At 38.9% G+C, this 27,258-nt stretch overlaps 1 protein-coding gene across 11 annotated transcripts in view; it reads right to left on the bottom strand.

The window, feature by feature from the left end:
- Positions 1-27,258, bottom strand: part of OSBPL8 (oxysterol binding protein like 8) — an 83,720-nt gene that overhangs the window by 39,853 nt on the left and 16,609 nt on the right. For 2 of the 11 annotated variants that reach the window (XM_074539702.1, XM_014272083.3), the window contains exons 1-4: positions 14,850-14,949; positions 9,486-9,522; positions 6,496-6,588; positions 5,615-5,749 (exon numbers count right to left, since the gene is read on the bottom strand). Coding sequence is in view for 8 of the 11 variants with exons in the window: in XM_014272083.3 (XP_014127558.1) it covers positions 5,615-5,705 (91 nt within the window). In the remaining 3 variants the exon portion in view is untranslated. Of the gene's footprint in view, positions 1-5,614; positions 5,750-6,495; positions 6,662-9,485; positions 9,523-14,849; positions 14,954-27,258 lie in introns of those variants that run through there. The other 9 variants (XM_074539703.1, XM_026797406.2, XM_074539700.1 and 6 more) reach the window with 6 other exon arrangements.

The following is a 27,258-nucleotide window of genomic DNA, read 5'->3' as shown; positions in this document are numbered from 1 at the left end:
GGATGACTGATAAATTGTTCTTACTGTGTCAAGATAGTGAGTTATTTAGGCATTCTTCAGCTTCTTTATTCAAAGAACAGACACAGTGAAGGGAAAGAGGAGACTGTATGAAGTTACTCCATGACTAAGTCTGCCTACATCTAGAAAGTAAACACATAGGAAAGGTAAGAAGAAAACCAGAAATCACTATTGTATATAAAATATACCCCAACTATCCAGGAAACAGCTTGGTTTGGAACCAAATTGATTGGCAAAATTTTGCCATTTGCAAGCCAAATACTCTTATCAAAAAGAATTACTAACATACTGAAAGCACTAGTTGAAAAAAAATACCAACCCAAACTGGCATTTTAGCAGTGATCAACTCCCAGTGGAGTTCCAGCCTCACCTGTGCTCAGTGCATCCATCTGCTGTAATTATGGGCAGTGGGATCTCTCTCCCCAGCTCAGTTCTCCAGTGCTGTGGCTTCAGCCTCATGCATCCATATGGAAGAACCCTTGGCAGAAATGTGCCCAGAGCACCACAGCCAAGTGACTGTCTTAGGCAGAGGTGCTAACACTTCGAAAAGGCTTAGAGAGTTCACTCTCACAAGGCTGCATCTTTCCTTCTACTGGTCCACAGTAATTTGTCTTCCGCTGACAGCTGGTTAAGAGGAGATGCTTTGCTGTATCTCCAGGGCTTCTTGACCACCAGGAACCCAGAACAGGGATGACCAGTCAGGAGCTCCAAGACCTTTGTTACTGCCCAGTGAAACAAACTGTTCCTGCTGTCAACTGAGCCGAACAACTGAAACAAATGGTTTTTAAAGCTGCAAGTTGCACAGGTCAACAACAAATCAGCTTTAACTTGTTGGTTACCTTGGGTACACAGTCAGTAACATCTGAGTTTGATATTTTCTGGTCCTTAAGGCTCCAAAGGCATCTCATCCCTTCAACAGCTGATAACTGTTCTTTAGGACCTACTTCTTGAAAATGCCGGTTCTGTGCTTTCCACCTTCTGTCACATACAAAAATACTTAAATTCCTATTTTCTCCAAAAATGCAGCATCCTGTGGATTAAAATCCTAGCACTGGCATATCCTTTAAATGTTTCCTCTGGAGCTGTTTAAAGCACAAGTTCAGCACAGCCAAAAATGCCCTCACTCTTCCCCAAAATCACCTTCACTTCCTTCCAGTTCATGGTGATCATCATCACTAGCAGATATCATTTTGTTTTTACTTTCAACCCTCCTCTCTGCACCTAAACCACTTCTATTTCTCAGTCATGTAACACAATATATTTTTAATTGCATTGCAAATTGAATCAACAACTACTACTGCTCTGTTGGAAAAGAAAGGCAGATCCTGTTTCTTATCTCCGGTCAGGCTCCTTCTGGGGACACACATCCCACCTCATCTACATCTTACTGATGTTTTAAATAAAGACAGGAAAAATACAGAAAAGTTGGACATTTTCAAGCATTCTCTTACTAGATTTCTCTATTTACCACAAATATTGCTATTTAAGCATCTGTGACATCTTCATAAAAAGTTTGAAATATGTTTTAAGAAAATATTGGTAAGTTAAAAATATTATTAATCATTTATAAGGAGACTGCTGACTTTTTAAATAGTTTTTATGTGATTGCTATTGCTGCATTAATTCATTTTATCAAAGAAATAAATCAGTATGCTTGAGTTAATAAGATTTACAAGAATTCAATTTACCAGGAATAATTTGACATAAACAGATTGCATCAGCAAGCAGAGTTCTGCTCTACAACTTTTGAAAATGCAGTCTTGTACTTGGTATTTTAATGTTAATTTTTCAACTGCAACAAAATAATTTTATCAATTATTCCTTTTGGTCCCATGCTAGGTTAAAAAAGGAAACATTCCAAAAGTAAGTTCAATGAAAGTTTACTTGTTTGTTCATTAATAGTTAATAACATTTTTAACCACTGAATGCAAACACAGAATATGAGCTAAATTAGCACCATACTATCTGTGTGTCAGCTGCTAGAACTGAGAGATGATTTAGCACTACTAACATCTATATGACTATACTTAAAAAAATACAGTCTTGGTGAGTTGGAGGGGCCATACTGCCCACTGGGGCCTGAAGACGCACCATCCCACAACATAAGAAAAGCTTCACAGATAAAGTAACTTCCCAAGATTATTAAAGTTTCCATCTAAAAGCTACTGAATTATTTAGGTCCTTCTCCAAGTCAGACAAGTCTAAATAAAATATTGAACAAAAAAACATAGTATAACCATTAGTCTGTTCAAGACACATTGGTTGTAGCATTATTATCAGGACAAGTCTATTCTGACGCTCCAGTTAACTACTTGATGGACAAGGCAGGAATAAATAAAATACACAAAAATTAAAATGAAAACCCCATCTTAGGATCAAAGCTATATATGGCCAAGTTAGTGTTTGGCCACTAAAATCTAAACTTTCGACATATGTTAAAATCATACTGGAAAAATCTCCACTATCCCTTATTTTAACACATTTCCATCAAACAACATTGCTAAAGCTTCCTGTGGAAGTGTGACCTCCACACCTACACATGCCACTCTGTAGGCTCACAGGTAAGCTACTTCAGCCTCAAAATAAAGGACAGTGTAACTTCAAGGATCTTGAAAATATTTTGTAAAACAGTGCAAAGAGTACATAGAAGAGTGACACTTTAAATAGACTTTTGCTGAGCAACCACTAGACAATGCTGCCAGATCAAATCGCACTCCACTTGTATAAAATACATCTGTATTGGACTCCAAGAAGAAGACCCCCATCTCTGTCCCACACAACATACTCTGCTCAATCTCACAAGAGTGACAGGAGGGAGGGAGGAGGAAGGCATGTCTCAAACTAAGAAACCAAGTACAGGAAAATAGAAGCTTCCTGAAATCCAGAGCTGTGGTCAGAGATGAAAACAAAAGTACTTATACACAGCAGCACCTAAAATTATAAAATACACACCACTTACAACTTTACATTGACATATTACATGGTTCCTTTTGTTCCAAATAAGAGGTAACTCAAACTGATTTTAAATGTTCACCTCCCTTCCCTTGCATTAAGACTCATGTAGTTTTAACCATATTTGTAATTCTTGTCATTAGGATCTTACCTAAAACACAAGCAGATGACACAAATTAAGCTTGTTACAGTAGATTTTCCAAACAAGAGTCACTGAGCATGTCTATCCCTAGACAGCTGCTGGACAGCCATGGTGGTTTCCCCATTAACACCAAAGTTAGTGCTGGTTGTTCCAGAGACTAACCCATCACAGGCTTTGTTTCAATTTGACTCACCTGGTTTTGGGCTACGAGTTCTATGCCTAAGTGGCCTTGCAACACAGGTGCTTTTTGTTCAGGCAGAAGCAACCCAGGTAAAAGTGGTCAAATAGCATGGCACAACATCCAGCTGCCCAGCAGCAAAAGCTAAGTACCTGTGCCACAATTCTCCCTTAGATACATTTCATCAGTTCTTTGTAGATGGTATCATACATTTTCTGTTTTGATTCTCTGTTATTCTGTGCCTAGCATGATACTGAATTGTTTATTTACATTACTCATCTCCTAAGGATGACTTCAGTTGTCAGTGACTAAAAGTACTTCCATTTAGTTCCTTGTAAATGCCTTCAAATTCTGTATCTAAACATTCCCTATGTCATTATACTATACCACAAGCACATTGTAAACACCTTGGTTAACTGGATTTCAGTTACAACAGCCTCACTCCATTATATAAAGCTCTGTTCTACTTCATATTTTTCAGACTTCCACTACATCTCTTTTTCTCCAACTCACATTTTTGCCAGCACTGTAGTTTTCCCATAGGAATAACTGCCATTGAATATTCACCTGATTTTAAATGTTGGTCAACCCACTCAAAAAAAAAATCAGCTCCCAAGCTGGAGATAGGCGGCAAGACAGTAATTGTGGGTTGCTGAAGCCTAGCCCACATTGTACCATTTCTCTACTAAAATTGAATGCAAGCCAAATTTCTTGTCTCATGAAAGTACAGCCTTATACCTAGTAGTGCTCCTGGAAAACGAAGTCAGTAATGATTGATGCTAAAAAAGGCACAAATACACTTAACTGGCTTAAATTCACTTATATAAGCCCTGAAATATTCAGAAGAAAAAAAAGATCTGGAGAGAAAAACTTATTAACTGCAAGGAGTTTGATGAAGGACAATCAAGTGCTTTTCAAGCCCATTTTAATAATTTTCCTATGAGTGAAAGTCCTGAAGAAACACCACAGTTTGACTTTATAACTTAGTGGGAACATCAATATTAAAAGGAAGAGTTTATTAGAATATTCAAACACACTTACATAACATCAGCATTTCTCTAGTAAAGGATACAACACAGTACAGAGAGAAAATAACCAAAAGTTCTTTCAACATAACTAAAATGACAAACAAGTTTTATTTATATTATACAGAAAATATTTCCAGACTAAGCTTGACATAAGCCAGAGGACATCAAGTGCTGTTCCAGTGTGATAACACCAGGAATTAGAAAATATATCTGAGCTAGCTGTGTGTAGTACCAAAAATACTACCATAATAACTTTAAAATACACTAAAATACTACCAGATTCAGCACAGTAACAACTGTCTTTGTTTCAAAGTTATTTTCTTGTCTAATAGAACTGAATGGGACAACAGGAATGTGATTCAAAGTGACCTAAGCCACTGCATTTATTACTTTGAAACACCAGTGTCATTACTCTTGCAAAGCAAGCTATGGTAGTTAGGGAGAGTCATACCAAAACCAGGTAAAAATATAAAACCATGTCAGGAACACTACTCATGAAAAAAACTAAAGGAAGCATGGATGACTATTATGGCTGCCAACAGTAAAAGGGAAGAGAACATCAATTTTAAAAGCCTGAAGTTTTCATTAAGAACTTCACATACCCCAGGAATAATGTCCAATGATTTCCTGAGCAACAAATGCAAGTAGTTTCAAATGCAAATAAGCACAAGGAGACCAATTATTGCTTGTTTTTTGTTTCTTGAATAGTCTATCAGCATGTCAGGTCTACTGAGTTTCTCTTTCCATCCAATCAGTTCTCATGGATGCACAGAGTTTGTTTTCAACAGGTTTAGCAAGGCAGAGGGACTTCTTGAAGGCTGGCAAAAATTAGGGTTCAGACTTTTTTTTTTTTTTTTTTTTTCTAAAGAGAATGACCTTTCAGTAGAAGTAATTTAATTACTTCTTTGTTATTGAAGTAATTTGAAGTATTTTTCCACCAAAGTTCCACTTATGGTACATCATAACACTGCTGCATAAAGACACAGCTTGAATACTGAGAGAAGAACATTACTGTGGGTTTTACAGGACTACACAAATAATCATTTACCATCATGTGAACTGCTCTCCCATCAAACAAATCATAGCATGCCTTAATAAACTAGTGCATCACATAATGTATTTTTCCTCTTTCAGATTAACACAAAGATACAAATAATTACACAGAAAATTCCAATATGCTTTCTTCCTTACCTCTTTATTGTAAAAGTCGGTGATTTTGAACCAATATTTGGAACATATAACTAATGTTAGAATTTAAGTTCTTTAAAACCTCTGTAAAAAATAACTTTGTCTTACCATGACTCTGGGCACTTCCTGGACAGAGAGATGGCTGAAGTAACTCTTTGGTTGGAGTAAAATAGCCTTCTTTTCCTTGGTGCTGGTTCATTTTTCCTGGAGTTATAGGCCGGTCATCACTGTTTGTTACCACTGCTGAAATACAAAATGGATGCTCATTCAAAGATGTTATGTGCTTGTGCATAGATTTCTACTAAGAACTTCACTGCTGTTTATGAAACTGGTATTCAACTGCTCTGTTGCAAAACCTTTCATTCTAAAAACTGAGGTTTTCAAACCAGATACTTGCTTTGGAGAGGATGGCAGAAAGAAGCCAGTAAGACTGGTCTAAGATATGAGGCAAAAGATGAAAACAAAAATTAGCATGAGGTTGGAAAGGCTGATACTCAATAGAGATACAGCATTGAGCTGTTGCTTATCTTCTGAAATACTTCTTTTCTTTGCCACTTTGAGATAGCTTTTGGTTTAACTAGCCTCAACTCAGCCAACCCATGAAACAACTTGCCAGATCAAGCTGTACCAACATCCCAGAAAGCTAAGATCAATGTCTGTATATACATCACAAGAAACAAGCCTTAACAATACAAATCATGTACAAATTCTGTCAAGGCAAAGGCTTAAAGCAGAAGAGTCACTCTCCTTGAACCTCATTGGTCAGAAAGACTTGTCTGGTGTCTTCCTACCTATTTCTAGGATCACCTGGCCAGCCATCCTGTTTTACAGTTTCTGTACATTTTGTTAAGCTGCAGACAACAAAACTGTACCTTTTTTCATAATCAAAGAATGACTCTGTAACACCTGTTGTGTGAAAGCAGATATACTGACAACGTGCTCAAAGAGGGAAACAAGCAATATTTACTAAAGAAAAGACTGGAACTTACAACACAGATGATTTTAAGAGTTCCCAAGCTTTCCTTAAAAGTTCAGCAGAAGATTTGAGTCAAACCAAACAAGTTCTATTCTCTGGATGGACTCTGCAAAGTACAAAGGCCTTCTTAGCTTTATCACTACTCTTATTACAGTAGTGGAAACATTTTGCAGCAAAACCTGGAATGAACACAAAGCAGTATGAAAAAATAAAAAGGTGCCTGAGTGTCCAGAAGGGTGAGGAAGATAGTGGAGGGTCCAGAGCACAAGTCTGATGAGGATGGGTGAGGGAGCTGGGGTTGTTTTGCCTGGAAAAAAGGGGATTCAGGGTAGACTTTACTGCTCTCTACCACTACCTGAAAGGTAGCTTCTCCCATGTAGAAAGTGACAGGATGAGAGTGACAGCCTCAGGTTGTGGCATGAGAGGTTTAGATTGGACATTAGAAAAAATTTCTTCACCACAAGGCTTCTCAAGCATTGGAAGAGGCTGCTCAGGGAAGTGTCACCAATCCTGGAGGTATTTAAAAGATGTGTACATGTGGCACTTGGGGACATGGTTTAGTGGTGGACTTGGCAAGGCTGGGTTAACAGTTGGACTTGATGATTCTCAAATGTGTGTTCCATCCTAAATGACTCTATGAGGAATGCTAGGATTGCAGTAGACCCACCTGTATTATTTTTCTACATCAGATAAGCCATCTAAAGCTTAGTTATAGATTCTCTGCTTCAGAGAAACTATACTCCATGTGAACTGCTGCTGAAGAAAAATATGTAAGGAAATGGACAAGGGAGGCAACCAGCTCATTTTACCAGTTCAGAACTCAAGTCCATCAGTGCCAGAAGTTGGTATTTCAAAGCAGCGTCTGATTTTGCTCTTCTTGTTGTACCAACTAGCTGTTTATTGTTCTGCAACTACAAGTAAGGGAAAGGGGGGGAGCAAGGCAGTTGCTGAAGTCTTGGGAAGAGACCATACTGCAGAAGGTCTTGTATGTGAAAATAAAAGGGGGTAAGAAAGCAGCTGTTTCACAGGTTTGCACAAAATGGGTCGCTGCAAGGAGAGTGAGCTATACTTGTTTTAAAGATTTAATGTGTACAGTGCACTGAAGGAAGACCAGCTTTCACCCTTTTGACAAGCCACTGGCCACTTAGCTTCTGCAGGGATGGGATTTCTCAGCCTGCTGTGCTCTGCAGGTGCCCCCACCAGCCCCTATGCCACTGCAGCAGGTGACACCGTGGGCTCCACTGCAGGAACTGCACTAGCAACTCTCCCCTGAGTAACCTGTGCAGAAGGCTTGTTTGTGAGCAGGCACCATGTAGCACTTCTAACTCTTTTTTAAGCTTTGATCATTCCAAAGGTTTCTTAAAGCTGTCACAATGCAGTTATTTCTCAGGCAGAAGCTGCCAGTAACCTGCGGCGTAAGCAAGCTCTGCACACAAGTGCTGCTAAAGCATGAGCTACATTCAGCAGTGGGGACTCAGTCACACTAACAGGACTACAAGCTTCAAGCTCACTGTAAAATTCATATCCCTTCATTAGGAGTCAATTAGGTCCTGCAACAACTCCTAGAACTGCCAGAAAGGCACTTTTCCTACCAGAGTTTATGTACCACCTAATACAGAATAGCATATGGCAAGCACTTCATATGCCTGGGTATTCAAGGTGAACTTCTTAAACCAGGTGGGTTTTTGAGAAATTCCATCTAAAAAGCTGAAGAATGACTGGCAGGAGAGGTTTTAAATCTCCTTTTTATATAAAGCAGCATAAAAGTACTAAACAAATGGAAATAAATCAGTTAGGAACGTAACTATTCACACCATAGCAGCCACTAGGAGGAAGTTGTCCCCCCTCCTGCAAAATGCCTCACCCTAACACTCAGACATTTGCTCTGAGGTGAGGGAGAAGACAAGGCATTACTTTAGAGAAGAAACAGCAAATAGTAAATATCAAAGCCTCCTTGTGACTCCTTAGAGGTCACATTTCAATACCAACAGAACTGCTGAGAGTTGAAAAAGACATACTTTGTTCATGTTCATCATACTGGTCATCAAATTAGTAATACAAAAGTTTGTCAGTACAAGTCATACCTTAGAAGAAATATCAATTTACAGCCAATTTATTTCAGGTAAAGCTATGAAAAAAAAAATCTGGAGAGTCAGATTCCCACTTCTGTTTCTATAATGAGCCTGTGAAAGTGTCTGCACCACTGAAAATAGCACAAGGACATCATATACAGGAAAATGTTTACCACAATTCAATTCAACATTGTTTTTTAATGTCTATAACGAGCTATGTCAGCTAAGACCACAACTTCTGCACAGATTTCTCACAGAAAAAAGAAACAATTTGTGCCTGCACCTTTCTTTTTCCTACATACACAAACTCTTAATCCCAGGCAACATTACTCTACTAATCATACTATCATAATAATGCTCACAAAACAATGGCACCAGTAAGTCTCTGGCTGCAAGTAAGCACAAATATACATCTGAAGTTTCCCCTAGCACCTCACCAGATCCAATCCTGAAGAATTATAGTATATATACACCTGTTCAATTCTGAATATGTAAAATTATTGAAATTAAGGGAACCACACATAGCACTAGAAATCAACACACTCAAAAATAAAACCTTTTTCTGAACCATTACTTCCATATCTTTACTATCTGTGCTACATAGCATTTGAAAGTTTCACTTCAAACTCATAAAAACAGCTTTTTCTCTTCCAGATAAATAATATAAAAGATTTTTTTCCTGGCCATGACTGGGAGAGGTGAAGAATAGACTTTTCCCACTAAAAAAATAAAGGTTACAGTAGGGAAACTTTTGTATGAGTGGTATGCCAGGCAAAATACTTTTCCAACAGCAAATTTTAATCACACTTCAACTTCTCAATTATGATAAAGAAGAAAACTTAGTATTTATCCCAGCAACTATATGCAAAGATATCTATTAACTACTACAAATATATGTGCAAACATAATGTAGGAGAGAGGAGTCACTTACTTGATAGTTCAGGAGAGTCTCTGTTCTCACCATGATGCTGTGTACACATACAATTGAGGAATGAAGAACAGCAAACATACAAATCCAGGCCAGGAAGAAGCAAGTGCACAAAAAGCAGCAGCAGCAGCGGGAAAGAAGGACAATGAAAACAGTGTTAGTTCATAACTAAAATACAACATGCACCTCAGTGCCAAAGGCAAGACCTCCAGAGACTCCACAGTTCAGAAAAGTTGAAGCAACAAATCGGACAAATATGCCTATAGGAAAGCCATTATTAGAAGCTATCATTAGGAAACAGCAGCTGCCTCAACCACTTCTTGTGAGTGGAATCTCTCCAGCAGCAATTAAGTGCTCCTATGACTTGACACACAGCATTTTTAAAGACATCTTAGGCTGGAGAGGTTTCAAAAAGACTGAAGCTCTGAAGAAAGCTGAAATAACACAAAATGTTTCCAAAACCACTCCACTTTCAGAAAAGTGTTTTGGAAGGAAAAAAACCTTTAAAGCCATAAGTAATGTGCAAGCACCTACTAATGCTAGATCCAAGCCTAACTGCTTTTTAATACAAACACAAACTTAGAAGCCACAGATTCAGCTCATCTACAAACACAGGTAACATTTGAAATTGCTTAGGATGCAAGAGAAACAGTGCAGTTTTAAATTTAAGAGGATATTTTATATCTGAGTATTTCCATAGAACCAAATTGCTTAGAATTTCTCTCCCACTGAATGCATCAAATACAGGCACTAAAGGAGGGTAACTACACAGTAATATCCTGTAAGCCTTTCTGATATTTGATCTGGAATATTTTTAAAATCCTTGCTAACAAAGACCACAATCAAGGCTAAGATCCCACTGTGCTCAGCCATGTACAGATAAAAGGCAAATTCCACTTATGTCTTTACGGATTTACTGCATTTGAAATCTGTGAATAACAGAAAAGGAGAACACAAGAATACTGATCAGCACGAACATTTTCTCCTTAAAAATAAATCCAAACATGACATATCTTCTATATCCCACATAAAAAAAATTGTACTCCATAAAGTAAATTTAAAGAGGATCCAGTCTTGTCTCTCTTATCAGGACTTAACAGCAGGAAATGTAAAAAAAGAAAAATCATAATCAAAATCTTTGCAAGCAGGAATCTTGTCTTGCACTCCTGACCTTAAAACACTGATTTTTTTTTTTATCCCTCACATCTGCCTAAGGGTGTTAAATTGTAAATTGACACTGCAATGTGCAAATGCAAATGAATATACAGCAATTGCAGTACACATTGTTGGAAAGATGAGGGAACCCCTCTTTCACAATTCTGCACTTTCTGGAACAGGACTTGATTTATCTGGAAAAACTGAAATAAAATATAAGCACACTTGGCAAATAACCTTTTATTTCTGCCAGAGACTAAATTCAGGTCAAAGAGTGAAACCCATGAACTTACCAGACAGATCTGAGTAGTAGAACATGCAATGTATTCAAGAATTCAATGGCTTTCATGGCAAAGTGTTTATTCTTAATGTACAGATAACATACTGCAGACTAGGAAACTGTTTATGTTCAGACTGGAACTCTCCTACCCTATGCTGATTTTAGATTCAAGAGAACAGCGGCTGACAAGAGAACAAGAAGCCTGCAGAAACTATACAGACATCCAGCAACTGACTGAAGGACTGGGAGCACAGCTGTTCAGCACTGGGCTGCTGCACAGCAAGAGAATGGAGCTGGAAAAGTACACTGTGAACAGACAGGATCAGCAGTACCTGAGCTCAGCCAGATGCTCACTGGCAGCGCATTACTTACGTGTGCAGGAAACAAGAGGGAAATGCAGCGCAGCAGGTCCTGTCTCACTGCCTGCCCTGCAAGCAGCCCTGGCCAAGATACAACGTGACACCAGAGAGCAGGGCAGCCTGTCACCCGAGATGGCAATGCAGGGGCTTTTCATGTAAATATTTTAGCATTGCATGGTTAATCCTATGAACTGGTACAAACAGCTCCTATGCCAGAGGCTGAAACACAAGCCTGTCTAATTCTGTCCTCTCCAAATGACATTCTGTTCACACACCAAACTCTCTCTGTTGCTGCTCAACCCTCTCTCTTCATCAGAGGTATTTGGGTCTGTGTATTTACCTAAAACCTGCAGACTATATATTTCTAAACACTGGTGCAAGATGTTAAGGCACTGAAATAAGACTGTTTTGGGCAAAAAGACCTTTCATTTTCCAATGGCCTATTGCACCTCTATCACCTGCAATTCGTATCACTGCAGACTAAGGTTCCAAACAACTGAGGGAACAAAACATTACCATTTTACTACTTCAGGGTTTTCTCTGAAAAGAATGCTCTCTGGACATTCCTGTCCATCACCACCCACAACTCTTATTCAAAATCTAGAAAATTAAGAGAAACATATGTATATTCCCAGAAGCACAGCCTAGCCTTCTTTTCCCATTATATAATTGATAACTTTGATTACAGATTACAGAACAAGTCCTCTGACAGGTTCTCAACACTACATGCTCAATTTCATTTCTACAGAGGCACAATTACTTTAAAATTTTGCTACCAAAATACATGAAGCCTAGTCCTCCTCCCAGTAAAGTTTTTGACTAAGACCTAGAAGTAAAACCAGCAATATAAATCCAGCAATATAAAGTATCACATGAGACAGCAGCTATAATTGTTTTTATACAAAGGCAGCTTACGTGCTTCAAAAGAGCACTATTTTTAGATGTTCATTTCTCAGAAATAAAGCTTATAACAACTGCTGCTAAACTTTAGGTTATATCTGCCAAGTTCTTCTAAAAAAACAAAAACCTTTTCCTGTTGAATAGTAGGGTAAAAGCAAAAGCATGTGTCATGCCAGCACGTGTGAATCTTTTATCACAAAAGTTATTTTAAAACAGTATTTTTACAATCAAAACATACAATTAAATTTTTAATAGTTTAAATGAACATTCTAAAGCCAAGTTTGAGTTTTCACCTTGCTGAAGACAGACTTTCCCTGAAGGCAGTATCTGATACATGTAAACCATTGAAATTAATCCAGTCAGATTAAATTCAGGACCACTGACCCAACCTACAAATCTGATCAACAAAAATGATTCAATGCTTCAAGGAAAGAAAGTACTTTTATGTCTGATGATGTATTAAGTAACAAGGACTGACACTGACTGTACAAGTTCTATCACAGGCAAATTATTTATTAAATGTATGTCTCAGCAAAAATTAGAAGTGATGAAAAATTTCTAAGAATTTCTAACAGTTTATACCATACATATATTTCTAAGAATTTCTAACAGTTTATACCATACATTTCCATGTAATGTTCTAAGTTCTGGAGAAGTGAGACTTGATTACATTATTATTTTATAGAAAAGTAGACAAAAACTGTTCTCAGACGAGAACTCAGAGCATCTATTATTTTGCACTGTTTTAATGGTGTCAGACTACAAAAATAGCTGAGCTGTCACAGCCTTTGTCTTCAAATTTATATTCAGTACATATCAACCTAATTGTGAGACAGGAAGAGCATTTAATATGAGACTTTTCTCTGTTTACTGATTCTGGAAAGGAAAAAGCACAGCATTAAGGCCTGTGATCTCTTTGTCTTTTGTTCTTTAATAAGTCAGCCAAAAAATGAAATTAGAAAGCTGACACTTCTAAACAAGGTTTTTTCAGATACCTCCTAGAAACATCCCAAAGGATTTAAAAGTGAAGAAAAATTTTGCTCAGTATTCCTTATGCACATTACAACATATGTATTTCATTCATTTTATCATGACAATGGAACTTAAAAAAAAATTTAGATTGCACCTAAAAGTCTGGAATACTGAAAAATTTTAAACATGATTTCAAAAAAATTACATTTCTGGGAAGGATTTGCATTGACTAAAGGTCTTCAAAGTGTTTATTCTTAATGTACAGGTCTTCAAAACTACTGGGCCAATCTCTCTTAAAATACATATGGTATTTTTAATATTTAATTTTCACTTCTTTTACTATGATATACACTAGGCTGTGTATTAAGACTACCAAATAAGCTTCCAAAAATGTTTTTAACACTTGCAGTGCAACACACAAAACTTGACATTGTAACTGCAATTTAGACAATTACCCCACTGACTGATATTGTGATAAGAAATGCTTAGACTAGCCTAGTACAATACATCATCAGTTTAAAAAAAACTATTCTGAGATGACACTTCAGAAGCATATAGGATGAAAGGCAATCTATCCTTACACAGCTTTTTTCTAAAGCAGTCTTGGTAAAACAGAGACTCATTTTGAGGAACTTTCTTAAGATCATGCTCTTCTGAAGGAATGTCACAAAAAGAAAAGTAGCACATCTTACATTACTTTGAAGTGTTTTGTAAACTGGTACTTTTTAATATATTTTGAGGAACAAGGAGGACAGCAACTGAACTGACAGCATTTTTTAAAAAAATGAAAATACCCTACTGCACAGTTGGCAGTTGATACTCTTAAGTATTCTGCATCTGGGATATAAATGCATAGGCCATGCAGCAAACCAATTAATTTGTTCATTACAGAAAAAAACCAAGAATTTTCTTAACACGCTCCAAAACAGTTTGTCTCCAAACTCACCACTTAAGATAAAAACAGTAATAAAACACTTGATCAAGGTAATAGCTCCATGTAGTAGTTCAGTATCACACATAGAGTTTGCCAGTAATGAGGTGTTAAATTTGACCTTCGCCTCAGTTACAGAAAAACATATCCTATTTTGCCTTTGGGAAGCAGTGCTTTGGAAACTATAAAACATTTCCTGCTTCAGCTTTTAAAGTACTTCTACACGACACAGCTTGTGGAAAAACTAAACTCTTGTATAATTTCAGCATTTATGATGATGATGAAGCACAACAGTACACACTAGCCTTTCCTGTTTTTAAATTGTGCTTAGAAGGAGCTTCATTGCCTCAGAAATTTTATAATCAGTACACATTATCAACTCTTACACCTCAAGATTACTCTGATAACATATAATTATCACTCCTTCTGTCTTTTCTGCTCCTCATTCCACCAAGAACATTATTTTTTCTATTGTCCATAATCACTAACTAGCAAAGTGCCAGTTAGACTGAGAGGAATACCTTTTTTCTCTGGGACTCTGAGACAAAATCCAAAAATCAAATCCAAAATCTAAAAGTTTTTTGACATTCAGCCCTCCTGCCATGAGAATCTAATAAATGATACATGATACTACATAATATTCCAAATGTATTCACCAGAAAAGTATCAATTCAAAGCAAAAGTGAACAGATTCAAGTAATTTAATCCTCTCCCTGCAAAAGCATCTTCACAGTCGTGTCACTGCACAAAGGCACACTTAAGTTACTCACTGAATTTCTATCCAGCTCCCCATCAACCGGCACGTTCTCCATGGTGAGAGGGCCTGTTCTCTGTCTCTATCAGTTAGAGTTCTTCCATCCTGCTACTCGAGATCCTAGAGAAGAAAAGAAAAATGTAATAATTTAATTGCAAGGGCTGAAATCCACTACACAGCCATACTTTCTCTCCCCTCCATTTTATGAGGCTAAACAGTCTCACATGGTAACAATCTCTGCGTTTTACAGTACCTTGCAAAACACGAACATTTACCCAGAGAAATCAGCTTAGGAATGGAGAAAATAGTTTCAGATAAAATGGCCAAAACAAAAACTACTCACAGAAACAAGCACTTACTTCTACAAATAAGGAAGAGTTATGCAAAAAACAAAAAAGAAACCCACAGGTTTTGCCCTGTATTTCCCGTTGTTCCAGAGTTCCCAGCAGCACACCGCTCCTCCCCTACAGGCATGTGCACACCAACTGTTTGGGTACAAAACAAAGCTATTCTGGAGCAGCCAGAGCTGAGGGCTTCCCAGCTAACACGAGAAACAGCCATGTATTGCTTTGCAGAACCAAAAGAAAAAATTAAATAAGTGCAAGGCAGCACCTTCTGTGGCACAGCGGGCACTCCTCTAGGGGTTACCACACACAGCGAGAAAGCAATGCCTCATTCTCTAAGCATTTCCTATTTACTTTTTTTTGCAAGAGAATGAAATCTACAATGAATCCTAGTATCCACAGCATATTTAAAGGCATTAGCGAGACAAGCACACACCCTGGAATCAAGCAAAACTCAGTGGAAAAGAAGTGTTTTAACCACGGATTTGTTAAGCAAGTTTCAGGAGAGGCGCGGATCAAACTGGGATGCCCGGTGAGATGTTCAGCCAGAGCCCATAGCTCTGTCTCTGTCCCAGACCTCCATCCAACAGGAGAGCAGGATGAGGGGCTGTGCTTACCTGTTTGGAGCAGGGCAGTTGGTATCACTCAGGGACAAACCCTGAGCTCCCACCCTTCACAGAGCCGCGCTCGCTCTGCCCCTCCTGCCAGCCACAGCAAGTGCTGCTTCAGCACAGAATCAGCCCAAGGACAATTTTCTTCTCTGCTTTTGTCTTGGGTGGGGTGAGGGGGCAGGAAGCAGCTAAATTACAAACTCAATTGCAAAACCAACACTTGTGCAAAAGCAGGGGTAGCACAGAGATGGTGATTTTTTTTGACACTATAATGTTTGCATATTGTGTTTAAACTCCACATCAAGGTAATGGCAAATTTTAGTAAAAACAGATTAAATGAAGACAGAGGGTGAGGTGGGAAGACACATCACAGTCCCTGCAGGGAGCCTGAGTAACATCCTGAATGCAGGAGGATGGGAGAAAGGCAAACAGATAACCAGAATACAGAAGATCTTCTGGTTCAAGGTCTGTCCCAGGAAACAGACACTCATGAAAACAAATGTCACTAAAAAGAATAATCATTTATTCTTCTGCTCTCCATGTTTTATTATAATTGGGATTTGGGTTTGTATTATGTAAAACAAGTTAGAATTTTCCCTCAGGAAAAAACATACAGTATTAATACATTCTAGGTAATTACTATAACATATGCCAGTAAACCACAAAAGGAACCATTAAAAATAGCTTAACAAAACAATTGTGTGCTAACAAAACTGCAAAGTTAAAAGTTTTCTATGGCTTAGTCCAATGAACTAAGTCCAATGACTTAGCCCAATGAGGAGGACCTTGCTCAAGCACCCGAGTGATTAACTGAGGTGGCACATAATTGGGAAGCATGGCTAGATGCTCTCATGTAAATTAGAAACAGTAGACATCTGAAAGGAGATGACTACAAGTTATTAATTTGCATTAATAAAAGGAAAGATGCCATTACCACAGAAAGAGGAATTCACCCTGAAGCTCTGTTACCCAGAGCAGCAGGCACTGCAGCCCTTACCTTCCACAGCCAAACATGAGATGCAGACCTGGGTGATGATTTTTGATGTCTGTTGCTTCTCATCTCTCCCCCACACACCCATTTTAGGTTCTCTTATTAGCAGGAAATTCAGCAACACCAGACTGCATGCATATTCAATTTGCAGAAACACCAAACTCTTTTAAATAGGATGAAAAATGAGTGGCATTACAAACAGATGCAAGCACTGCTATTTAAAGCAGGTTTTCAGCTTTTTTTAGTTACACAAACTTGTAACCATACTCAAGTTATCCGAATGAACAGATCTTTGCTGACAGGAACATTCAGCCTAAAACACTTTTAACCCATTTTTATATTTAACATTTTTTAACTCTTCGTTTTTATTGTCAATGCTCCTGATGTATTCCGCTCCTCCATCTGCTCACATGATGACAGCCTTCCTTATCTAAGTCTCAAGAGCAGCAGCATCAGACTGGTACCCAATGGTCTAAATCTCAGCATTCATGATCGCTTGTGGTCCCAAAGACTCAATCCAGCATGCTCCTAAAGGCTGCAGAGAAATCTTCTGGGAAAAGGAAGGAAAAAAATTCTACCTGCTCCTGTTTAAACAGTAAAGCAGGTGCAGAAATGGTTAAGGACTACCTTCCCCCAAACTGTTTAGCTTGTGAGTAGACAGCCAGCTTGCCTTATTTTTCCTGGCAAAATGAAGGCTGAAAGTGAACAATATTGCTTCTGTTATATGCCAAAATAAATACAAAGGAAGGAAAAAGGCTCTCTCAGCAAAAGGATACTGCCAAAGAGTCAAACAAGTATGAAATTGGAGAACAGATTTATTTTGAAAATTACAGAATGCTTCTAACCATCTGAGCCCCAGGGCTTTGAAACAATTTTCCAACCAATGTATGGAAGGGGAAGTTTCTTATTTGTAAATGCAGCCAGGTTATTATGAAGGGTGATTCCACGAGCAAGCTCTTTTCTACTTCAGCTAATCCAACCATTAGATTTGAAAATACGACCCCAAATGCATCATTTTATTGATCTAGGGGTTTTTCTAGCTTTTGGGGAATGTTCATGACATGCTTTTGCTGCTCTCTGTTACATTCACAAGTGTTTGCAGTTTGGTCAGCTTGAGGTTTTAATTAACAAACGGTCCTTCACAATATTAATTCTTAAAAGCCTAAGTGTTCAGACGGGTACATGCAAAATGAAATTATTTCAAAATGACTCTGTAATGACAGCCAGCTAGTCAGCTATTTTTCCTTTATAGATATCGGATACAAAGGCACACACAAAGGTATTACTTTAGAGCACTGTACCAATCAGATAAATCCTGTCACAAAATAAGCTCTTTCTCTCCAACTGTGAAGAAGGTTGAACAAATCAGAAACGTATCTTCAAAGCAGAAGGGAAATGTTTTCCTCTCATCACACAATCCATAACCTGTCCTGTGAACACTTGGAGTCCATCTTATTTTTGCTGATGACACCAAAGTGTGTGGTGCAGCTGACAAGCTGAGGGAAGGGGTGCCATCCAGAGGACCTTGGCACCCTTCAAAATTGGGTCTGTGTGCACCTCAGGACATCAGTTCAACAAGGCCAGATACAAGGTCCTGCACATGGGCTGGGGCCACCCCAGGACAAATACTTGCAAGCACAAATACCCAAGGCTGGGGGGAGAATGGGTTGAGAATTTTCTTTTCCTGAGGAAAAGGAATTGGGGATACTGGTGGATGAAAACTAGACATGACCCAGCAACATCTGCCTGCAGCCCAGAAAGACAATGTATCCTGGGCTGCACCAAAAGAAGTGTGGTCAGCAGGTCAGTCCACCGGGTCATTCACAGATCTACTTCACTTTCACAATGTTCACATTTGATATTAGAAAGAAATTCTTTACTGTGAGGGTGGTGAGGCACTGCAACAGGCTGCCCAGAGCAGCTGTGGATGTCCATCCCTGAAAGACACTTAGATTTTTTTGAGAGCCTTGGTTTGAAGGCCAAGGAAGTGTTCAAGGCCAGGTTGGGTGGGGCTTTGAGCAACCTGGTCTAGTGGAAGATACGCCTGCCCATGGCAGGGAGATTGGAGTTACAACATTTTTAAGGGCTGTTCTAACCCAAACCATTATGGGGTTCCATGGTTTTAATAGATTGCTTCAGCCATTGGTAGTTTTTGTAACTATTTGGTTGTCAGTTCACTAGACCTTGAGAATAGGAAAATCCTCCTTAGATCTTCCACAGAAGGGAAAAAAAAATGCATCAATGAAAGCTACTACTCTGCATGAACAGGATCTTTTCTAACTATCTACACACATACATGCTAAAAAGTCCTATGGGAAGAGGTAAGAAGACAACTCCCATCACTAAAAAAAATGTCAAAAGCCATAAAATGGATGTCTCAGTATTGTGCTGTTACCCAATATTCTCTTACATATAGGTACACAACCACAGATCAAAAGCTGCACAACTTAGGTGCCATGGCCATGAGAGAAACTGTGGTCGCAAGTTTTTGTTCAGTCCTATAGAGATCAGTGAAGTGGATATGACAGTGTTCTGCATTGATTTATTATCTATTCTCCGTTAACCAGATTACATAAACTTTTATTGCAGGGTATGTTTAACTAGATAAAGGGGTTATTAGGCAATGCAAGGCCCCTTTTCTGCCAGCATAACAAGAGCTCATCACCAAACATGATATTTTTTTCTAGACATAAGAGAGTTTAACCCTGACACTATGGCAGTAATACGATTGGTGGTATATTTATAATATTAAATTATAATCCAATTCACAAAAGCACTCTTCCTCCCCTTCTCCCACACAAGATTAGCTTCAGTTCAAACACTTCACTAAATCTGGAGAGTTTCATCAAGAGTCCCGAATGTTCCCACACAAATTCCTGAATTTCAGTCAGGTGCAGCCACAAAGTGCAAGTGGTAGAGATGACCCCTGAATCTAACACATTTTCTTTTTAGTCAATGGCCAAGTTACTTGGACACCTGCACAGTGTATTATACAGGCAGGTTTTAGCTGACTTCCTAAGGAGCATCACCTAGGGTCCCTAGAGAGGGCAGGTGCACTGCAGCGCCGTTTGGTGACCTGTTCCAGTGTCACAGAGCCCTCCTGCACTCCAGCACCAAAGCAGCCCCACCATGCCCTGCCCTGGCTGCCTGTGAAATGGATGCTGCCTCCTGACCCAGCCTTTCCAGAGGGGAAGTGCCCTCCTCAGAGCTCCAGACTGACCTAAGCTCTGTTAGATGCCTGCTTTCTTTCCCTAAAGCCTAAAAGAAGTAGAAGCGTTTAAATTGCTCAAGATGAGTATCAGATGAGAATATAGTGTATTTTTTTAAGATGACACAAGGGTAACAATACATTTACTTTAAATGTGGCAGCAAGTAAAGGCAAGGCATACTAGGAGAAAAGAAAATGAATTGTTTACATTGATGTCAAGAAGGATAAAAATTCACCTAGGTCTTTGCTGGAAAGCAGAATCACAACAGCACCCAAGAAATGCTATTCCACAGGGAATCAGAGAATGGTCCAGGTAGAAAAAAATCTCTGAAGGTCATCTTGCCCAAGTTCCCCTTTGCAGAAGGATGTCTAGACAGCTTTTGAATATCTCCAAGAATGAGGACTACAAAAACACCCTGGTCAACCTGTGCCAGTGCCTGGTCGCCCCTCCAAGTCAAAAAGTGTTCCTGAAGCTGGGATGGAACTCCCTGTGTTTTTGTTTATGCCCACTGCCTCTTGTATCATCACTAAGCACCACTGGAAAGAACCTGTATCTGCCACTTTTACACCTTCCCTTCAGGTATTTATACACATTGATGAGCTCACCCTGAGCCTTCTCTTCTCCAGGCTGAACAGACCCAGCTCTTCCAGCCTCTCCTCACACAAGAGATGATCCAGGTCTTTGATCATCTTCACAGTACTGGATCTGTCAAGCACATCCACATCCCCCCTGTACTCAGGAGCCCTGAAGAGCTCAGATGTGAAGAGCTCAACAGTGCTGAGCAGAGAGGAAGGATTGCTATTCTCAATCTGCTGGCAGTGCTTTCTCTAAAGCATTCAGGAGCACCATGTATCTTCTTTGTGGCAAGGGCTTGTTACTGACTCATGTTCAGCTATCTGTCAGGAAAACCAGGTGAACTCCAGGTAAGCAATTCTATATGGTCCACAAGGAAGCTTAAGGTAACTCTCTTGACAAAGGCATCTAAGTGCTAAAACAAACAAAAAAGAACAAGTTTCCTAGATATTAAGATTTAACTATAACAGTTATAGCTACCTACAACTCCTAAGAGGTATAGGATCAGTTTCAAGAGATTAAAGGAAATCTGTACCCAAAATCTAGCAAGGGTGATCAAACAAAGGCTCTCAAAAAATCTAAGTGTCTTTCAGGCTGTCCTATGACTGCTGAAGGCACTTTCACTTTGCTCTGTGCAGCAGGGGAGCAGCAATAGCACAGAAGGCAATTGAGGAAGCATGTCTTACTCTCAAGGCTCTTTGAATACAGTGCACCAGAGGAAGAGAAGCCTTCTGGTTGTAGCACAAGGCCACAGATCATCTTTCTCAGCTAACAAGTTTGCACACCAAGTACACTTCATTATCAAGCTACAGATCAGGCCAGCTTCTTTCTTGCACATGACACAGTGCCACTGCATGCCAAGTACCCTGTGTTTGCTGAGATCAGTTCCAAGAAAGCAAAGGTACTAGTAAAAATGGAGGAGAGGCAACAGGGTCAAAAAACCCAGTAAAAGATCTGGTAAACAAAGAAATCACAAGTTCTTCTTGACTCTCAAACTAACATTCTTAACTAAGAAGAACTCAGAAGAATTAGGAACTGGTTGTATTCTGCAATTCTAAAAGAGAAGTTTGAGAGCTGAGAAAATCTCTAGGTTCAATTCCTACTAATGTGAAGTCAGTCCAAAAAGGAGAACTTGACAAAACCAGTAATTATATAGAAGGCATAGATGGCAAACTGCATAGTTACATTAACTCTGAATTGCAATATTTGAGTACTCAAAAGTCTGCTGCAAATATAAACAAACCAGAATCAACAACTGCCTCAAGTTCCCCAAGTACACGGTGATCACTTAATGCTATCACCCACCAAATCTACCCTTATGAAACACTTCCTTCCACCCTGAGTTTCATCACCTGCCTTCTCATTTCCTGAATAAACAGTTCACATGCAGAGCAAGCTGTTTCCTCTGCTTCTATATTGCTGTTTTCAGTAGGGAAAAAAAACATCAAGTACCAAGCCACCAAAAAAGTGCAGGAAAGCTGAAATGTTTAAGAACAGGACTTGAAAACATCTCTCATCTGGAAAAAAACCTGGCACAGTCCAGATATCTCAGCTATCTTTTGAGAGAGTTAGCTGGCAATGAAGGCCAAGGAAAGCATAACAAACTTCTGAATACACACTGCAACTTCAATTATTACTACCATAAACTGGGTTCCACAAACAAACTTGTCCTGAAAAATGAAGGAGTACAGAAAATATGGTAAGAGTCACATCCAGGTACTAAATCCCAACATTCTCTCTAAAAGCTCGAGTTCCTAGGTCCTGGAGCTCTTTGCTACTGAAATATGCTTCAAAGTTCCCAAACTTATTCAGGTCTTCATGATAAGGAATCTGCAAGACTGTTCCTATGACTCAAATGAGTTGGTGGTCTTAATGGTAAAAATGCCTATTTCTTCACTTAAAGGTGCTCTAGTTATCTGGAGAATTATTCATTTTACCTCCACGAGCCATTTTTACCTAGGGCTCAGTCTAACTTTGGAGCATAAAATTAAGAGAGGCAATAAACCATTGATTTTGTTCATTCAAGAGAAAACCTATGAAGCTTCATAAAATATTCAGATCTTTTTTTGTTTGTTTCATTGTGAAGTAAGCAAAGAAGATTTATTCAAACCTTTCAACACCAAATCTAGTATTGTATTTTTACATACTTTTTTTGTTACTTTGCTACACTACTAACCAGCAAAACAGAACTAAGGGGGCATCATACACAACCATACAAGGTTAAATTGGCAAACAACAGTCTTGATTTTGAAGAAAAAAAGATGGACTAAAACTAAGTGGTTAGAGACATGACAAACCATATTCCTTTCAGAATCCCACCCTCTGATTTTCTCCCCCATCTGTAAAGTTACTAACAATAGTCTCTCACACAGTACTCTGTCATCTCCCATATTGGCAGATGAAGGGGCAGAGTGACACACTCTGCTAGAGACAGCTGGAAGGGTTAGGAGATTACCAGTCCTCCACACCTGGTCCTTACCGCCTCTTTCCCCAGTGTGGCTGAGGTTTTTCTGAACTGCCTGTGGACCTGTCTGTGCAGGTGCTCCCTAATCCTCTTCTGTCAAGAGGAATCCCCACTACTGCAAATTATTTTAAACAGACGCTGACAAAATGTGAATCATTTAAAGTGGGCTAGGTCATGGGACTTGTGCAGGCCTGGCACAGCAGGGGTGAGGAACAGCTGAGGGACACCTCTCCACTCCAGCCAAAGCAAAACAGCCTGGGTAAGCATGCACTGTGTTACAGCCACAGACTCCCCCAACACCAACTGCAAACTACTTCAGGAAATGAAGGGAATCATGACAAGGCAACAGGAAAAGCAATGTTGTTGTAGAGGTTTTTCTGAAATGAAAAAGTAAGATGAGTCAGCAGAGATGTTTCCACAGACAAGATGGATAGGTGGCAGAACAAATCCTTCTGATGCTGATGCCAAAATGGAATCAGTTGCCCTCCTGTGAGAGCAAACAGACCTGGATGTCTTCTGCATGGAACTTTCCAAAACAAAACACAAGGCTATGAAAAACATTTTAAGAATATAAGAATTAATTAATTGTACTGAAAAAGCCTCAATAAGAGGATCTTAAAAGTCTACTTCAGTACATCAACTGATGCACCTAAACATTTTATATATAACCAATCATAGATATATAAATATTTTAAGTCTCATCTGCAGCTTAAGAATGCAATTTACTCCATAAGGAATGACTTTTCAGAAAGCTATTCTGAGAGTATTTATAAACAACTGCAAGTAATCATACTATTACAGGTCAATGAATTATGAACTGCTAGATGAGCCATATGTGACTAGGTGAGTACTTCTCACCTACTGCAAATAAAGTAACAATGTGAGCTTCAACTACCCTAAAGTTTCTGTAACCCAGAAGCTGCAGTGATTTTGCTTGGACAAACAGGCACCAACACACAGACAGCACACTGCCACATCAGGTGCTGTTGCAGCCGACTGCCTAAATGAATCCATAAGATTTTCCATTAAATGAATAATATACTTCCAAAACAGAGCAAGTGCAAAGACCAATTTTCTAATGGCAATTCTACTAGGTTTTTAGTCCTTCCTTCACACTATGTATTTTGCCACCACTGAGAACTGAAAGGAATGCCCAACTTATTTTCAAGGGTGAAAGAAACCCTAGGGCCTCTTTTGAATTCTTATAGTTATTGAAAGGACACCTTAAGTGTCAGATCTTCCAAAGACCTACCAGTACAGGACCACTTTTCTGTATGCCAATGGTTGTTTCAGCAAAGCAAGAACTGAGATTACCTCTAGAATGAGCATCATGAATACACTTCACAGGAACCCAGTTAAGAGAGTAACTATAATCCTAACTTCTGCTCTAACCTGAAATAAAAACACCTCAAGTTCCAAGAACAAAAATATTAAAGAAGTCTTAACCCAGACAAACAAGTTTCAGCTGAGCTGTGTTGGCTGGAATACAGTTATGTTGTGTGGGAGGTTTCCAAACAATGGGCTTTTTGCAGACTTAAATACAGATATTTCAAACAGGAACCTTATGTTTATTCTCACATACAATTTAATTTTCTTATTTTAGCAGCAGTGTCTCTTCTTCATAATAAAACAGAGTTGATGACATAATAAATGACCTTTATTTAAATTTCTTTTGGCAAGTGCTACAAGGTAGCTTATACAAGTTCAAGATACAGGATATCTGTACAAGAATTTAAGAACAAAAGGTCAGAGTAGCCTACTGCAATAGAAAAAAACCTAGAAATCCTAACTTAAAGCAGCAGCAGGTTCAAACATGCAGCAATAGTATCTGGTTTACACATCATGGTTTATTAAAAAGCTTTAGAAAGTCTAATTTAGATTTCCATTGGTTATGCCAAGTTTGTGGGTTTTTTTCACTCTAACACTAAAGTAAAACAAGCTGATGAACCCAACTTTGCTTTTTAGATGTCAGTGCTGTTCTACCTGGTCACAATTCAGGATCTTTCATAGGTTTTTCAGCAGGGTTGTTTTTTTATTTGTGTTTGTTTATGGTTTATGAGGTTTTTGGGGGGATTCTGGGGAGGAAAGCTGGAATTTTTTGGGGAGGTTTTTCACTGTTGTTCTGTGGGGTTTTTAAATACAGGAGAAAAATATTACAAATAGACTTCATACAAGGCTTAACAAGAACTAGTGCTTTTAGCACCAAACATCCAAGCTTGTCTTCTGAAGCTACTGAATAACTGCTGATCAACTTTGATTTGGAACTGCTGCAACAATCTTGCACAGCTTTTAGTTTAATAGGATGAACCAATAATACTTAAACAATATAACCACAGGAACTGTACAGTATTATTGCATTGCAGACTTGGCTAGTGATCTAACAATAAAGCTCTTGTTTACCTACCCATTTCTATATAATAAACTACAAGCTCCTGTGTACATTTCTTTGGGCAATGAGAAGCACCTGGCCAGCCACAACAAACAGCTGTGGACGAATGACAGCATCATCAAGTGACAACTTATCTGCAATTCACAGCCCTCAGAAATCAGGTCGATATCACTGCCTAATGTAAGTCAGCCACTGCTCACACTATTTGCAACTAACAAACAAAAACAAACAAGCAAAAAATTATTTTTGACAGAGATGAAAATAGAAGTCAAGCCTTTCAAACATTACAGCCAGCCCTCAAGAACAGAAATTAAACATATTTGTTCACCAAACTATCCCATTTCTGAAGAGCAGAATGCTTTTTGCTCCCAATACTGCAAGGAGGCACCAAGACTTTTTATAGCAAGAAGCACATATTATGAGGGGAATTTTAATGTTCTGCTTCAAGGACCAATATAAAAGATTCTATTTCTTCTGCTTCCATCAATTGAGAATATGTCACAATTGGGATCAAGGGTTCTGTTCCTTGACAACCAGGGAGTGGTGGTAAGCACAGACAGGAAAACAAAGTCTTGACACTTCCTTGGAAGTTCTTTGAAAAGCTTTGGAGAAGAAAACAAAGAAAAAAATTACATCCTAAGCAAAGCATTATTCTGTTCAAGGCTAAACAAATATTTAATGGACAAGGAACATTTTCCTGCTCTTCCACCCAGTCTACTCAAATACTGGGAATTCTCTTTCCCCTAAAATGGTTTAATGGGGCCATCAGATAGCCTGAGCACCTGATTTAAAGTGAATACAATCCTCTCAGCTGTGCAATCCCACAGGACTGTGTGATGGGAAATTTGAATCCTGCCTCCCCACCATCCTCTATCCAGCCCCTCAATAATCAGCTAAAGGAGGCAATCAAGGGGCAAGACCCATGACATAGTTCAGGAATGCAAAAGACAGAAACAAATGCTGGGAAGGAGGGATGTAAGCTCAAACAATTTAAATTGCTATTTTGATGATAAATAAGGGAAAGAATAGTTCCAAGAGGGAATGCATTTCTTTATTTAAAGTAAAAAACCTACATCCTTGCCTTTCACAGGATTAGAAGATTCCAGTATTGTCCCCCAAACTGATAAGAATTATCAGTTAACAGCATTTTATAACTTACTTTCATATTTACAATCACACACAGCACCAAGATAACACAAGCTTAACTACTGAGATAATATTAGCATAAAGCAATTCAATACCCTGTATCTCTGCCAAAGCAGTCAACTACACCTCTGTGTATAATGTTACACATTTTATTCCCCTGAAGGCAGCTTACACGTGTATTTCCAAGTCTAATGTGTAGGAAAAGAACTAAGCACTAATTTCCATGCTTCACAAAGTAAATGGAGCTAGGCAGCAATCGCTCAGAAGCTGTAACTGGACAAAAATGCATGTCCCAACCTACCAGAGTGTAAGAGCGTGTTCCTGGGGCACCTTCCCTTTCTGATGGTCCCTTTGACACCCTGCAGAGGTGACAGAAGGAAGAAAAGTGCAGGTACCCATTCAGATCCCTGCAGGAGCAGCTGTGAGAGTCAGTGTCAGCACACGCTTCCAACCGTGTGCAATGGCAAAAGGGGCAACTGGAGGACCCCGTGCCCAGCCCTCTCAATCCATTACTAATTAAGTGTGCAAAAACAGCTGTCACAGATACAAACCAGTCAACTTCAGCAGGTACAGTGTAGCTACAAGTAGAGTCTTTAACTTTTAAAAACTATGATTTGTCCAAGAAATCTTATAATGAACATGTAGGAAAGTGAAAATGTATTGGTTTGGGATTCTTTTTTCCAAAATTGTAAAACTAA

The sequence above is a fragment of the Zonotrichia albicollis genome, chromosome 4 (assembly GCF_047830755.1).
Source record: "Zonotrichia albicollis isolate bZonAlb1 chromosome 4, bZonAlb1.hap1, whole genome shotgun sequence".
Taxonomy (NCBI): Eukaryota; Metazoa; Chordata; class Aves; order Passeriformes; family Passerellidae; genus Zonotrichia; species Zonotrichia albicollis.
This window is presented reverse-complemented; position numbering and strand designations above follow the sequence as displayed.